Here is a 16,471-nt window from a genome sequence, read left to right on the forward strand (position 1 = left end):
CTCAGTGAATGGAGGCTGGTCTTCCTGGACAGAGTGGTCAGCCTGCAATGTTCGCTGTGGTAGAGGATGGCAGAAACGTTCCCGGACCTGCACCAACCCAGCTCCTCTCAATGGTGGGGCCTTTTGTGAGGGAATGTCAGTGCAGAAAATTACCTGCACTTCTCTTTGTCCTGGTGAGATATGCGTAGATTCCCTTTTTCCTTCTGATACACCAACATTATTAAGCTGGTGTGAAACATTCTGTATAGCCTTCTTTCCCAAAGTTACCCTCTCAAAATTCTTAGAATGAAGCCTTTGTCCAAAATGCTAATGAAGAACTCAGTGTAATAGCAAGAACATGGGTGAAATAACTCTGTTTTGGGACACACACACACACACACACACACACACACACACACACACACCGGGGTTGCTAAAAAAATGTACACGTTTTAAGAGATGTTATCTATGTATTACTTTTTGAAGTTGAATTGAATTATGGTAGCAATGTGTAGTATGACATTCGCTCAAGAGACAGCATTAATCAAATGAATGCTAGCATCATTCAGTGTATTACAATTTTAATACAGTTTTTTCCTTTCTTAAAATGTGTACATATTTGTTAGCACCCTCTGGATATTTGGACGACCCTGGACACTCACCATCAATAAGCCAAATGCTTTGAAGTAGTATTATACCATGAGTGTTTGGTTGCACTAAACCATCCCCTTCTCTCCTTGGTTCTCCCATTTTGTGGCATTCATTTGTAAAATAGCTAGCAGGGATTTAAGTGATTTGTCTCTGAGTACAAAACAGGTACCAAAAACTTAACCTTTATCATCAATTATCAGTCAACTAACTTTATCAATTTTAGCTTTGTATTTACTTAGAATTGGCAGAGATTGTACAGCATCACAGCAATTTATTTTACATTTGGTCTATGCCTACCTTCCTTTCTGAATAGGGAGACTTCATTTGCCAAATATGACTTTTATAAGATCTTTTGTTCATCTCTTAGTGGCTCTAACCCAGTTTATACAATGAGAAATAGATGAGCTGGAAGATGACTTTATGGAAAGCATATCCTCCCACTGAGAAATAAATTGATCCTGGGTCTCACATGCATTATGAAACATTAACTCCAAGGACACCAGACTAGAGCCTTGCATCTAAAATTTCAAATCTAGTACACAGAAAGCTAAGGCGAGGCTCTCACCAGCAGCATATTCTTGGAGTTTCATTTTGAACTCATAGTCAATAAAAATTTATTGAGTGCTTACTATGTGCCAGGTACTGTGCAAGTAACTTTTACACATGTAATGTCATTTAATTCTGTGTTGTGAGTTTTATTCTCAGAAATAGTAAAGTAAGGCTAAGTGACTTTCTCAGGGTTGCTCAGCCAATAAATTGACAGAACCAAGACAAGGACTCAGACATTTTGCTTCAAGTTCCATATTGATTACCCTATTCCTGACAAATCGCTCTAGATTGAAAATTGCAATATCTTAACCCACATAAGCATGGTTGGACTATTCCTAGGAGGTAATGGGACAATTGCCTCAAACAGCTGCTGTAATCTCTAGGGTTGATTTTTAGTGGAATTAAATTCAGTTTGTTCATTTCTACATACAGCAGCAATCCATAACCCAAGAAATTCTAGTTATGTAAGCTGTGGTATCTTGGGGTTTGACCTGTTTTAGTTTAATGCTATCAATATATATGGGTTTAACTTTTTGTTTAGGGGCTTAAAGATAGTTCATTCTGCTCTCTGTTCTAAACTGTCAACACCCATGGATGTGGTGATTACCAGTGGTTACTGCACATAGTTTATTTGTCCATCAGAGATGCACTTGGACATGAAAGACTAGGAAAGAACCAATAATGGCATATTAGCCAACCCAAGGGCACTGGTAATTCAAATCCTTGCCTAAATTCACTACTAGTCTCATCTGAAATAGCAAGAGAATTACACCACTGCTTTTGTGAGGTTATGTTGTTAGGAAAGAAACCATGGAGAGAAACGAATCTATTATTTTGTTTTTGTTGTGGTGATTTCTTTAAAATCCAGCTCTAAGAAGTACAGCAGTCCTGGGGTGAGTCTCCTGATAGCTGCCAGATTCAGTCTAATGATGGTTCCTTTTGTTTTCCTTTGAAGTGGATGGGAGCTGGGAAGTGTGGAGCGAATGGTCAGTCTGCAGTCCAGAGTGTGAGCATTTGCGGATCCGGGAGTGCACAGCACCACCCCCAAGAAACGGGGGAAAATTCTGTGAAGGGCTAAGCCAGGAATCCAGAAACTGCACAGATGGTCTCTGCATTCTAGGTAACACTTTCTGTTTGACATCTTCAGTGTTTGTCCGTAATATGAAAAGAAACATCATGATCATTAATTTGGTTAAATAAGTTAGCAGAAAGCAAAATCTCCAAGAGCAAAAAAAAATGGGTAAAAAGTGTAGAAAAGTAGACAAATACATTTTTAGTAGAGATGGGATCATTTTAAATATTTTAACACTAAGTTTCACTTATTATTCATGTGAACACTTATTAATTTAACCAGATATGGTTTTAAGAGACATGATTTAAGAAAACGCTTTAGACTTTTTAGCTCAGCAATTCTTTTCTTTTAGTAGTCACCATTTTTAAGTTTAAATTCTGATCACCGTGTTTGTATTTCGCCCAAGAATTTAACAGCATGATAAAGTATTTAATAATCTTCAGAGACCATGGTTTTGTAGCAAGGGACATGTGTTGTGACTGTTATCTTACAAATGGAGGGGGGTGGAGTGGGGGAGGGTATGACACCTTGAGGAGGTGCATGGCTTTGTATCAAATTGGTCTGCCAGAGCAAGAACTAGAATGTTCATTTCAAAACTCCCATGCCTTTATTGCTGAGATTACACTATTCCATCTCCAAGTGACTCCGCCTGGGGAAGACAGTATGGGAGGATCAAATAGTCACACAGAGACAAGTTTTAATTCGGTGCTGTCACTTAACTTCTCTGACTGTAAGTACCCCAACTGGCACCTATTTTTAGTTAATGTCAAAATTAATAAAAAAATATACTTGAATATTTCATGGCAGAGTAGGTGCTCACTAAATATGAATCCCTTCTCTACTTGCCCACTCAGTTAAACCAAGGTGGACTGATTTTGCTTAGGTCCTTAAAAAGCACGAGATTCAGAGCATAGGTATCCTTCTTGGAAAATATCCAGCAAAAGAATAACAGATCTCAACTCTAGTTTATCATCTTTTCCTGAAAATGTGTCACTTTTTATTTGGGTGGCTGGCAATATGAAGGAAATATGTAAGTTGGATTTATTTTTTTTTATCTCAGTCCAACTGGGTACTCTTGAAAACAAGCTCAAACATGCTGTCATCTTTTTTAAAAAATAAGTGTATATGGATAACATATTGTTTAAAATGATCATTATGTTTAAACGAGCACTAATAGCACAGAATGCCTTGTTACTAGTACAAGTACTGAGTACGTGAATGTGTCAGACACAAAACCCAGGACTGTAATAGAAGGCAACCTAGTCACCAGTCTCAGTGATGAAAGAGACATGCTCTCTATTAATAATGACATTCCAGCCCTTTGCCTTCCTCGGACTGCCTTCATCCTTCCAAAGTGTGGGGAAACTTAAACTCAATAGACAGAGGTTTAAGGAAATGTGTTTCAGACCAGCCTGCCTGCCACCAGACTTTTCTGAAATATACCTTTGACATCTCTTTAACATGTAGCCATATTTTTTCATTGATCCAGCTAGAACTGTGACACTCATAAGTCTTCTAATGGGGTATTGACAATATAACGATTTGGTTACCAACTGAATTTTTAAATACTAATAATAATAACCTTCCCTGCAAACCACAGATTGGGTTTGCACTTGGGGAAAAAAACAAACTATGGATACCAATCTTCAACCTTAGCTAGAGTTACTTTTGAAGATAGAGCATGGTTAGCTCCTAAGGTAAGAAAGAATTGTTATCAACTACATGAGTATTTAATTGCATTTTATTATGATGTATCAGTATTTGTCAGTTGAGCAAGAGTTCTGTTTAGGGTTGAAAGAAATTACCAGGACTGAGAGTGTGCTGGCCAGCCTACATTCTATTCTAACTCTGAAGTCATATATATATAACTATAAAGATATATAAATAATATATATGTGTATATATAAATATATAAATGTATATATAAATATATATATAAATTTAAATATATATGTTATATATTATATATATATATATAAATTTAAATATAAATATATAAATTTATAGGAGATACAGGAGAGAGGAGAGATTTATTTAAGGAACAGGCTCATGTGATTATGGAATCTGGCAAGACCCAAACCTGTAGAGCCAATGTCCCATTTCACGTCCAAAGCCTGGCAGGCTGCTATAGAACCAGGAAGAGCCAATGTCCCAGGCTGCTGATTTAAATGTTGGTATCCTCTGAAAATATCGTCACAGAGTTTTTAGCCAAATATCTGGGCACCTGATGGCCCAGTCAAGTTGACACATAAAATTAGCCATCACAGATACATATGTATTTGTGAATTCCAAAGCTTAGCTCCTTTTTGGAGCCAAGAAATAGAATGTTCTAGTACAAGTACTATGAGCCGGCCATAGTTCAGGCAGTTGCTTTAAACAATTCATTGGTTTAGACCTTCCTGTGGACATTGGCTGTGTGTGGTTTTAGTCACACATGTGTAGTTTAATGGGTATTCCATTTTCATTTTCCTATAGTAGAAATAAAATTGCTAGGAAGACAGTGAGGTTTGGAATATGTTCAGCATTGGAGGTGATACCCCTGTTAAACCACCCCTCAATGAGTTTAAAATGCTATGTGAGCCTGTTATTTCTATTCAATTTACTCATTGATCTTCCCTTTTCTGTTTAAACAATGTTCTTTCTAGCATCCTTTGTCTCCATAGTATGCATGTTAATATGTCTCTCAAATGTGATCAGGGAATCTTGATGGCTGCAATGACTAAGATGTTTGTGGAGAAAAGAATGAAGCCTATGAAATCAGAGATGAATGAAATCTGAGGGTGTCAAAAAAATGTATACACATGACTTGGATTTATCTTTTGTTATCGGTATATATTGAGTATTACAATTTTAATACAGTTTATTCTTTCTTAAAATGTGTATACATTTTTTTTGGCACCCTCTGTATTTATATATCAGTGGGAAAGGGGTGTGTTTATAAGAGCCCAACACCAGGATATATTCTGCCCTTTTAGACAGAGAATAGCTACCAATGGCAACAAAAATGAATATCATTTAACTATCTCTGCAGGAAGCAATGAGCAGCATTCTAGTTAAATGATGCCAACATCACACAGCCTCTCGCTGCTATTCTGTTCCAGTACTCTTGGTGAAACTAGCTGTGCTCTCAAGCTAGAGATCCAGTGAAGGCTGGGTTTGATTAAAATAGCATTTGGCAATAGCTTTATCAGTAGCTTTGTGAAGGATCTGGGTCATGTTACAGTTTGGGAATTTCCTCTATGCCAAACAACACCCTAAAGCAATTCCTCAATTCCCAACTTCTCTTGGAGGTTTACAATGACATTGCTTGGCTCTTGGATGACCTACAATTATTTGATTTTTACTTAGCTTTCAACAAAGCATCTGGGTTTCCTTCGCTGTCTCAGAGGTCTGCATTTCTCCTAGAGGTGGAGCTGCCAGCTCTGAATGATCACTTTAATATTTGGGTGTGATTGTTGCTTGGTCAGTTGTGACTAGAGCACAGAACCTTGGTGTTAAGCTATCACAAATGGCCATACACCTAAATGCTCAACAAGAAAATAAATGTCCCAAGACTGCTGATCGTAAGATTAGGCAATTTTTGCCGATAGAAGTTGGTGCAAGGATCCAAATTGCAAGCATAAGCTAAACATCCAGTGCCTTCATCCTAGAACATTTCTTTTCCAGAAAGATAATTACGCAATGTGATTGTCAAGAACTTTTGGATCCCTGTTTTCTAAGCATAGGCACCAGAATCAAGTAGTTTTCGGGCCACTTTCCTTTCTACTTGCTGAGCTTAGCTGCTTCTATGCTCTGAGGATCACAGCCAGAGGTAAATAGCATGTGCATGCCTCACTGACAGGAAGAGAAGGGTGAAAATAGTGGGGTGTTTACTTTGATCCTAACAAGTAAGAAAAGCCTGCTGTCTCTCCCTTTATTCCAGCAAATAGAAAACTAAGGGTTTTGGCTTGAGAAGATGAAATGGATCTGCTTCAGAGGGGATTAGTGCCTAGATGTATAATAAGACCCAAGCCAGAGAAATGCCACAGGGGCCTGAGAGAGGGGAAATCTTCAAGGCTAAGCTACCTGATAGTTAATCCATCCTTCTTGTCAAGATGTGAGATAGGTCAGTTCAACATTGATAGATCAAAAATGGAAATATCATAAAATGGTGGCTTGTTTTCATTTCTGATGGCCACATTGAGAAGAAAAGTTTGAATTGACAGCTTGGAAACACATCAAGGATGAAGACTTCGGTAAAATAGCAAGTTCAAATAAACATCCCAAGCTACATTTACTAATCTAACCACATTGTCTACTGAATGAGCTGCTTAAATGACCTCAAGGAAGCACCTGAAAATGTGAGCCTGTAATCACATCAAATTAAAGGTTGCCTTGGTAAGCACTTTCTCTTGGACCATTCCGAACCTCACTGTTATCCATTACAGTGATTACTTGGGTCCTTTCCCTGTCTTTCCTGGAGTACCAAATAAGAGAATGTTCATTCTAGAGTGAACTCAGTGCATCTGAAACAACTCTTACTGTTTACTTGTGGTTTATGGAATGCCTACTTGGTATACAGGATTACAATGGAAAGTTGTCCCTTTACTGAAACAAAACCCATTATTTCCTTTCTTAACGCAAAGAGTCACGAATCATACTTGACCCAATGTTTGACTTTTTGTGAAATAAGTATATTTCAGAACCAGCTGCACTGCACAATTCCTGCCTTATAGCATAAATTCTATGTAACAATGACACAGTGCTGTCACTCTGCTAGCACAGTGCTGCCTGTTGTCATGAAGTTTCCTACTGTTTGCTAATTTTCCCAAGTAGTTTTAATATTAAAAACCCATTTGCATTTCATTTATAGTACATAGGAGGTGCTCCTTTGTACATAAAAAAAATCGCTAAAAATGTCCAGTTGCTGCTTTCTGTATAACAATTAATTCAGAGCTGCCTTCATGTATACTGCATAGCAAATGTGGATACAATATTGCAAACCCACAAGAGTAATAAGTATGTAGATTTGCACACATATGGTATCATTAGCAACAATCTCTCCCCCATGCCCCAATAAACACTTTCCCATTATGGGACCCAATAAGACGACCAGTGAGTAACAAGCTTTAACGAGACAGAGTGGAGTGGCTCACGACTTCAGTTTCCATTGTGCTTAATGAATAAAGAAAATAAAGCAGAGATAGCACAATACTCATGTGTCTTAATGAAAACATTTTAAAAAATTATATAAGGATAAAACTGTAATGTTTGTACCTTTTGATAAGACTTAAACTCAAGTGCCACATCCTGAGTGGAATTCAGCATGACGAGGATAGAGAATTAACCATATACAACAAATAATCATAAAATATGCCCCCTTTATTATCTATCTGCTATAAGCTTTTCTACTTTGATGCCTTGTTAATAAAAAAAGATAGACTTCCAGTCAAGATGGTGGAGTAGGTAAACACTGTGCTGGCCTTTTCCCACGAATACATCAAAATTACAACTAAATTATAGAACAGCCATCACTGAGAACCACCTGAGGACTAGCTGAACAGAATTCCCTATAAGAATGCAAAGAAGCCACGATGAGACTGGTAGGAGGGGTGGAGATGCAGAATGGGCAGGTCCCAGACCCACGGTGTGCTGATTAAGAATCAGGAGGGATAGCGCAGCTGTGGAGGTTCCCCCTGAGGAGCAAGGGGTCCCAACCCCACACCCCACGTTCCAGCCCAGAGCACCAGTGCCTGGAAGAGGAGTTCCCTTAACATCTGGCTTTGAAAACCAGCAGGGATTGCATCCAGGTGAGATGAAGTGCTGTTGGAATCCCAGGCATTCTGAGGAGCCCTTGCAGACAAACAAGCACACACACTAACTCACTCACTCCATTGCAGGGGCAGCAGCCTAAAAAGTACCAGGAATAAATGGGAAGGAACTAAATCGACTGGCTTCAGGGTAAGGGCTGGACAGTCAGGGCAGCTCACTCTGGGGACAGAAGTGCTGGTAGATGCTTTTGTTCCTTTGTTGAGCCCTCTCCAGCCAGAAGGCACAACTGGGCAACAAACCTGAATGCTCAATTAACCTGGCTAAGACCATTCACCCTGTGCTGGTGATTCCTGGAGACCCCGTCCCACCCAAATCATGCACCGAGCTGGAACCAATTCCGATGGCTTTTCTACACAAGTGGCATGTGTTGGTGCCTGCTGCACAATTTTCTAAAACCTCTCAAAGGTGTACAAACCCCAAACAAGCAGCAGCCTGCCTAGATGTGCCCTGTACCTCTTACTAAGCAGCCCCAAGCTGACACAAGTAGTGACTGGTCTCCACTTGCATTATAACTCCTATCAGGTGGCTCCAAGCCTGTTATAAGCTGCAGCCAGTGTTGGCTTAGAATGTAGCTCCAACTAAGTAGCTACAAGTGGCAGCTGGCTTCAGCTCACATCTTGGCACCCCCACCAAAGTGTCCCATGCCCAGGATTAGTGGCAGCCAGCCTCAGATTGCAGGGTAGCCTTTCGTAAGTGCCTCCAAGCCCAGTGCAAGTGGAAACCAACTGAAGATCACTGTATAGGTTCTACTAGGTGGCCCCAAGCTGGGCACAAATGGAGGCCTGACTTTGGCCTAAACCGGTGCCCCTTCCAAGAGTCTCTGGAACCAACACACCTGGTGGCCAGCTTCAGACCACAACCCAACCAGCTCAAAAATTACATATTTGAAGATCGGATTTGGCTGTCACCAGAGCCCAACTAAGGCGACTCCCACTCCATGATGTCAGCCTCCACCTAATAGCTCGTCTGCTGTAGTTGCCGACAGCCAGTAAGCCTAGGGACAGTCCTACCTACTGCCATGTCAACATCAATCAAGGCTCAACTATAACAGGAAGGCACACACACCTCACAAATGAGACACCTCAGGAGCACCCGGCTTAGCTGACCACACCACTCAGGGAGACTACACCACTGAGCCTCACAGGACACCCACTAAATAAGGCAATTCTTCCAAGCCTGGGAGACATAGCAGATCTACCTAGTATGTAGCAACAAACACAGAGACTCAGCCAAAGTGAGACAAAGAAACAATTCCCAAATTAAAGAATGAGCCAAAGCTCCAGAAAAGAAACTAAATGAAATGGAGATAAACAATCTACCGGATATAGAATTCCAAACAATGATTATAAGGATGCTCAGTGAATTTAGGGGAATAATAGCTGAACTCAGTGAGAACTTCAACAAAGAGATAGAAACCATAAAAAAAGAACCAGTCAGAAATGAGAAATACAATAACTGAAAGGAGGAATACATTCCATGGAATAAAAATAGGTTAGATGAAGCAAATGATTAAATCAGTGATCTGGAAGATAAAGTAGTACAGTGTAAAACACCCAATCAGAGCAATAGAAAAAAAAAATTCTTAAAGGATAGTTTAAGGGACCTCAAGTGTCCCAACATCAAGTATATCAACATTTGCATCATAGTGGTAGCAGAAGGAGAAGAGAGCAAGGAATTGAAAAACTTTTTGAAGAAATAATGACAGAAAACTTCCCTAACCTGTCAAAGGATATAAATATACAACCCAGGAAGCATAGAATCAAACAAGATGAAACCAAAGAGGCCCACACCAAGACATATTATAATTAAAATACCAAAGGTTAAGGACAAAGAGAGACTCTTAAAAGCAGCAAAAGAAAAGCAGTTAGTTACCTCCAAGGGAGCTCCCATAAGATTTCTCAACAGAAATTTGCAAGCCAGAAAGGATAGGCATGAAATATTTGAAGTGATGAAAAGCAAGGACCTACAACCAAGATTATTCCACCCAGAAAAACTATCATTTAGAATCGAAGGAGACATAAAGAGCTTCCCAGAAAAGAACAACCTAAAGGAGTTTATTACCACTAAACCAGTATAACAAGAAATGCTAAAGGGACTTTAAGGGAAAAAAAGAAGATAAAAAATATGACTAAAGAAACAGCAGAGAAAAGTGTTCTTACTGACAAAGACAAACACACAACAAAAGCAGTGAATCAATCACAAAAAAAAGCAGTGAATCAATCAACTATAATGGTAGTACAAAGGTTAAAAGGCAAAACTACAAAGATCATGTGTAATTACAACAATAAATTGAAGGATACACACAAAAGAAGTGAAAACATGACAAAAACAAATGTGCAGGGGGTGAGTAATAACTGGAGTGATCTTAGAATGTGTTTGAATTTAAGCAACCATCAACTTAAAATAGACTGCTATAAATATAGTTTGGTATATAAGAAGCACATGGTAACCACAAACCAAAAATCTACAAGAGATATACAAGAAATAAAGCAAAAGGAATCTAAGCACAATGCTACAGAAGGTCATGAACATATAAGAGAGCAAGCAAATACGAAAGGGACAGAACTACAAAAACAATCACAAAACAATAAAATGGCAACAACTGCATACCTATCAATAACAGCTACAAATGTGAAAGGACTATATGCTCCAAACAAAACACTAAGAGACTGAATGGATAAGAAAAGGAGACATATATGCTGCCTAGCAAAGACCTACTTTAGATCAAAAGACATGCACAGACTGAAAGTAAAGGGATAGGAAAAATATTTCATGCAAATGGAAAACAAAAGTTGGGATAGCAATACTCATATTAGACAAAATAGACTTTAAAATGAAAGTTGTCACAAGAGACAGAAGGGCATTTCATAATGATAAAGGGATCAATCCAACAAGAGGACATAACTCTCAAAAACATCTACGAACCCAATATAGGAGTACCTGAATATATAAAGCAAATATTTACAGACATAAATGGAGAGAGCAACAGTAACACAATTATAATAGGGGATTATAACAGTCCATTAACATCAATGAATAGATTATCCAGACAGAAAATCAACAAGGAAACAGTGGCCATAAATGACACATTAGATCAGATGGATTTAATTGATATTTTTAGAACACTTCATTTAGAAGCAGCAGAATATACATTATTTTCAAGTGCACATGGAGCATATTGCAGGATAGACCACATGTTAGGCCACAAAACAATTCTCTGTAAATTTAAGAAGACTAACCATATCTACCATCTACCCCAATCACAATAGTATGAAACTAGAAATTGATTACAAGAAGAAAACTAAAAAACAAGCAAACACACATGGTGGCTAAATAACATGCTACTAAACAATGAATGGTTTAACAATGAGATCAAAGAAGAAATAAAAAAAAATACCTTGAGACAAGTAAAAATACAATGACCCCAAATCTATAGGACACAGACCCAGCAGTTCTAAGAGGGAAATTTATAACAATATAAGTCTACTTCAAGAAACAGGAAAAATCTCAAATGAACAATCTATCCTTACACCTAAAAAAAAAAAAAAAAAGGAGAGGAAGAACAAAGCCCAAAGTCAGTAGAAGAATGAAAGTCAAGCCTTAAAAAGAAATGTATAAAGGTCAACAAAACCAAGAGCTCATTCTTTGAAAATATAGATAAAATTGATAAACCTTTAGCCAGACTCATCAAGAAAAAGAGAGAATCCCCAAATAAATCAGAAATGAAGAAGTGACAACTGACACCACAGAAATGTAAAAATTATAAGGAAACACTATGAATAATTACATGCCAACAAATTGGACCACCTGGAAGAAATGGATAAATTCTTAGAAATACACAATCTTTCAATACTGAATCATGAAGAGAAAATATGAACATCTTATAAATGGTAATGAAATCGAATCTGTAATACCAAAAACTCCCAACAAACAAAACCCTTGGACCAGATGACTTCACAGGTGAATTTTAACAAACATTCAAAAAAGAATGAACACCTGTATTTCTGAAACTATTCAAAAATATTGAAGAGGACAGAAAGCTCCCAAGCTCATTTTACAAGGCCAGCCAGCATTACACTGATACCAAAACCAAACAAACACTCTACAAAAACAAAAATTATAGGCCAATATTCCTGATAAACATAGATATAAAAATCCTCAACAAAATACTAACAAAACAAATTCAATAATACATTAAAAAGATCACACATCATGATCAAGTCAGATTTATTCCTGGGATGCAAGTTTGGCTCAAAATCTGCAAATCAATTAGATACTCCACATAAACAAAATGCAGGATAAAATCATATGATCATATCAATAGATGCAGAAAAAACATTTGACAATATCCAGTATCAATGTGTGATAAAAACTTTCAGCAAAGTGGGGATAGAGTGAATATAACTCAACATAAGAAAGACCGTATTTGACAAATCATCAACTAACATCATACTCAATGGTGAAAAGCTGAAAGCTTTTTCTTTAAGATCAGGAATAAGACAAGGTTGTCCAGTTTTACCACTTTTATTCAACACAGTATTGGTGTTCTAGTCACAGAATTCAGACAAGAAAAAAGAAAAGGCATCCAACTTAAAAAGGAAGAAGTAAAACTCTCATTATTTGCAGATGACATGATACTATAGAGAACCTTAAAGAGCCAATCAATAACTATTAGAATAAATGAATTCAGTGCAATAGCAAGATACAAAATTAATATTCAGAAATCAGTCACATTTTGCACACTAATAACAAACTATCACAGAGAGAGAGATTAAGAAAACACTCCCATTTACAATTACATCAAAAAGAATAAAATACCTAGGAATAAATTTAACCAAGGAGATGAAAACCTGTACTCAGAAAACCATGATATTGAAGAAAGAAGTTGAAGATAAGCATAAATGGAGGGATATACAGTGTTCAAGAATTAACATTATTAAAATGCCCATAATATCCAAAGCAATCTACACATCCAATGCAATCCCTATCAACATATCAATGGCATTTTTTCACAGAACTAGAACAAATAATGTTAAAATGTATATGAAACCACAGAAGACCCTGATAGCTAAAGCAATCTTGAGACGAAGAGCAAAGGTGGAGGTATCATGCTACCTGATATCAAACTATACTACAAGGCTATGTAATCAAAATACCATGATACTGGTATAAAAACAGATACATAGATCAATGGAACAGAATAGAGAACCCAAAAATAAACCCACACCTATATGGTCAATTAATCTATGACAAAGAAGGCAAGAATATATAGTGGGGTAAAGGCAATCTCTTCAATCAATGGCATTGGAGAAAATGGGCAGATATATGCAACAAAATGAAACTACAGTATTTTCTTATACCATATATAAAAATAAACTCAAAGTGGTTTAAAGACTTAAATGTAAGACCTGAAGCCATAAAACCCCTAGAAGAAAATATAGGTAGTAAAGTCTATGAGCTCTTAGCAATATTTTATGGATATGTCTCCTCAGGGAAGGGAAACAAAAGAAAAAGATAAAGAAATGGGACTACATCAAATTAAAGATCATTTGCACAGTGAAGAAAACCATCAACAAACTGAAAAGACCAATTAAATGGGAGAAGATATTCACCACTGATATATCTGATAAGGGGTTAATATATGAACTTCATAAGGAACACATACAACTTAACACCAAAAAATCAAAAAAATCCAATTAAAAAAAAAATGGGCAGAGGCCCTGAATTGAAATTTATCCAAAGAGGACATGCAGATGGCCAATAGACATGAAAATATGCTCAACATCACTGATCATTAGGAAAGTGCATAATAAAGCCACCATGCAATATCCCCTCATACCTGTCAGAATGGCTACCATCAAGAAATCAAAAAACAAAACAAGCATTGGTTTGAAGGTGGAGAAAATGGTACACTTGTGCACTGTTGGTGGGATTATAAATTGGTGTAGCCACTATGGAAAACGGTATGGAGTTTCCTCAAAAAAGTAAAATAGAACCACTATATGATCCAGCAATTCCACTTCTGGATATTTATCTGAATAAATAGAAAACTCTAGTTTGAAAAGATATATGCACCTTTATGTTCACTGAAGCATTACTTACAATAACCATAATGTGGAAGCCACTTAAGTGCCCATTGATAGATAAAAGGATGAAGATGTTGTACATACGCATATATACAATGGAATATAACGCCACCATTAAAAAAATGAACAAAATCTTGCCATTTGCAACAAGATGCGGGGTATTATGCTAAGTGAAATAAGTCAGACAGAGGAAGACAAACAGATACCATATGATTTAACTCATGTGTAGAATCTAAAAGTCAAAGTAAACAAAACAAAAGCCCATGGATACAGAGAACAAATTGATGGTTGTGAGATAGGTGATTGGGAGAATGGGTGAAAAAGGTAAAGAGATTATAAAGTACAAGTTGGCAATTATAAGATAGTCATGAGGATGTAAAGTACAACATAGGGAATATAGTCCATAATACTGTAAAAGCTATGTATGATGTCAGTGGGGTACTAGACTTATTGGGGTGATCACTTTGTCAGTTATATAAATGTCTAATCACTATGCTGTACACCTTTAACTACTATAATGTTGTATGTCAACTGTAATTGAAAATTTAAAAATTGGAAAAATATTTTAAAAGATAAAGATATCTAATATATTATTTAACATAATCCCCCATCCATACAAGGATTCACCTTCATCCATTGAGTCATGATTGAAGTGTATTTTGTAAACCATTAAAAATCTGCGGTCTGTCTTTTTTTTTTTTAAGATTTTATTGGGGAATTGGGGGAAGGGAACAGCATAGGGGAAGGGGAACACACAAGTTGCTGTCCTTTTGTTTTTCAGTCTAGTTGTGAGGACGTCGCTTCACTAGCCCATGTTGGTATTATCATTGTGCTCTTCCCCGGGTGAGGCAGTCACTCACCGGCCATTGGACGGCCGCTCACGGTGGCTCACTGCAGCTCACGCTGCCTGCCAGCCACTCACAGTAGATCACGGCAGCCCAGCTCCAGGTGGAGCTGTTGTTCACCATCTTAGCTGTAGAAGGCGCAGCATCACTGGCCTGCATGTGGGATCTGAACCGGTCCCTGCTGCTCAGAGTTGGCGTCCCAAGCCCACACTTAACCAACGCTCCACTCGGCCGGCCCTGTGGTTTTTCTTATCAGCCAGCTCTGAAACACTTTAAGATATCTGTTTTCATCCCCAAAATTTTTGTCTGTCACCATCTTCTCTTTATTGCCTCATAGACCTGGGCTACTTGACAGGGTGACCTAGGTAAGAATTTCTTTCTCTGCTAATAGAAATCAAGGCAATTATTCTGTCTGTCTCCCTCTGATATCCACTTTTTCCTATTCCTATCCACTTTTCCCCACAACATATATCAATATGTACTTATACACTAGGCTTACATTCTTTTGATTGAATTGGACAGGAAATGCGATGTATGTCCTGCTTCAAAAACATGATTTCTGAAAGACTTTTTCTCAGGCACATGTAGTTACCTTTGTCCATTTTATAAGAAGAGTTGAAATAAAACACCTCCACTGTAAATAGGAAGGACTTTAAAATTAAATTGGGACAGCTGGAGAGCAGGATACATTACTTCCAGATCACATTATGTAGAGAGGAAAAAGACACAAACAAAGCCAAATAAGACAAAAACCCATGGAAACTAAACAGACAAATAAGAACAGATCCCCATGACAATGTAAACTGGAGACAGAAAACCCATTAGAAAACTTAAAAACATTTCTTAAGGAAGTGAAATTTTAGCCATAGAACCAGATAGTTGGAGGGAATGCAAATCCATTACAACGTTAAGAGAAATTCTGTAGATGGTATTCCCAAGAAGCATATGGAAGGCAGTGACTCTGAACTGGCATTGTTAGATGGTACAGAGGACACGCTTCCATGAGGGCTGACCCAGCCTGGGCCTGCTTTGTTATGGCATTCAGAACAAAGGGCGAATAGCCTTTTATTGTCCTCTGTGATTCTGAGTTCATACTGGGTTTTCTCTGAAAGATTAGAAATGGACATGAACCTATAATTGGGAGAAATAATGAGCTGGGCCCACAGGAGTCAAACATTTATCCAATAGATAAGAACAAGTTGATGACTCAGGGCTCTGGGGTCAGATTGCTTGAGTTTGAATTTTGATTACAATACTATGAGCAGTTCTTAATTAGTCTAAGCCTAAGTTTATTAATTTATAAAATGAATTATAGTGTATTAGAAAGGGTTCTTTTTAAGGAGGAAATGAGCTAATCTATGCAAAGCATTTAGCATTCACAATAAGCACTCTATTTGTGTAAATAATAACTACGTGAGTGTGTGTGTGTGTGTGTGTGTGTGTGTGTGTGTTCGTGTGTGTTCTAGTAAATGAATTCC

At 37.6% G+C, this 16,471-nt stretch overlaps 1 protein-coding gene and 1 long non-coding RNA gene across 11 annotated transcripts in view; one reads left to right on the forward strand and one right to left on the reverse strand.

Annotated features, from left to right (window-relative positions):
• Positions 1-16,471, forward strand: part of UNC5D (unc-5 netrin receptor D) — a 561,851-nt gene that overhangs the window by 428,444 nt on the left and 116,936 nt on the right. For 5 of the 10 annotated variants that reach the window (XM_019642890.1, XM_019642889.1, XM_019642891.1 and 2 more), the window contains exons 6-7: positions 6-173; positions 2,135-2,299. In XM_019642890.1, the coding sequence (XP_019498435.1) occupies positions 6-173; positions 2,135-2,299 (333 nt within the window). The remainder of the gene's footprint in view (positions 1-5; positions 174-2,134; positions 2,300-16,471) is intronic. The other 5 variants (XM_019642895.1, XM_019642897.1, XM_019642899.1 and 2 more) reach the window with 2 other exon arrangements.
• The window catches only part of LOC109382971 (uncharacterized), a 64,043-nt gene that overhangs the window by 32,855 nt on the left and 14,717 nt on the right, over positions 1-16,471 (reverse strand). The gene's annotated exons all lie outside the window — the stretch shown is intronic.

This window comes from Hipposideros armiger, unplaced genomic scaffold (genome assembly GCF_001890085.2).
Source record: "Hipposideros armiger isolate ML-2016 unplaced genomic scaffold, ASM189008v1 scaffold_73, whole genome shotgun sequence".
NCBI classification, from domain to species: Eukaryota; Metazoa; Chordata; class Mammalia; order Chiroptera; family Hipposideridae; genus Hipposideros; species Hipposideros armiger.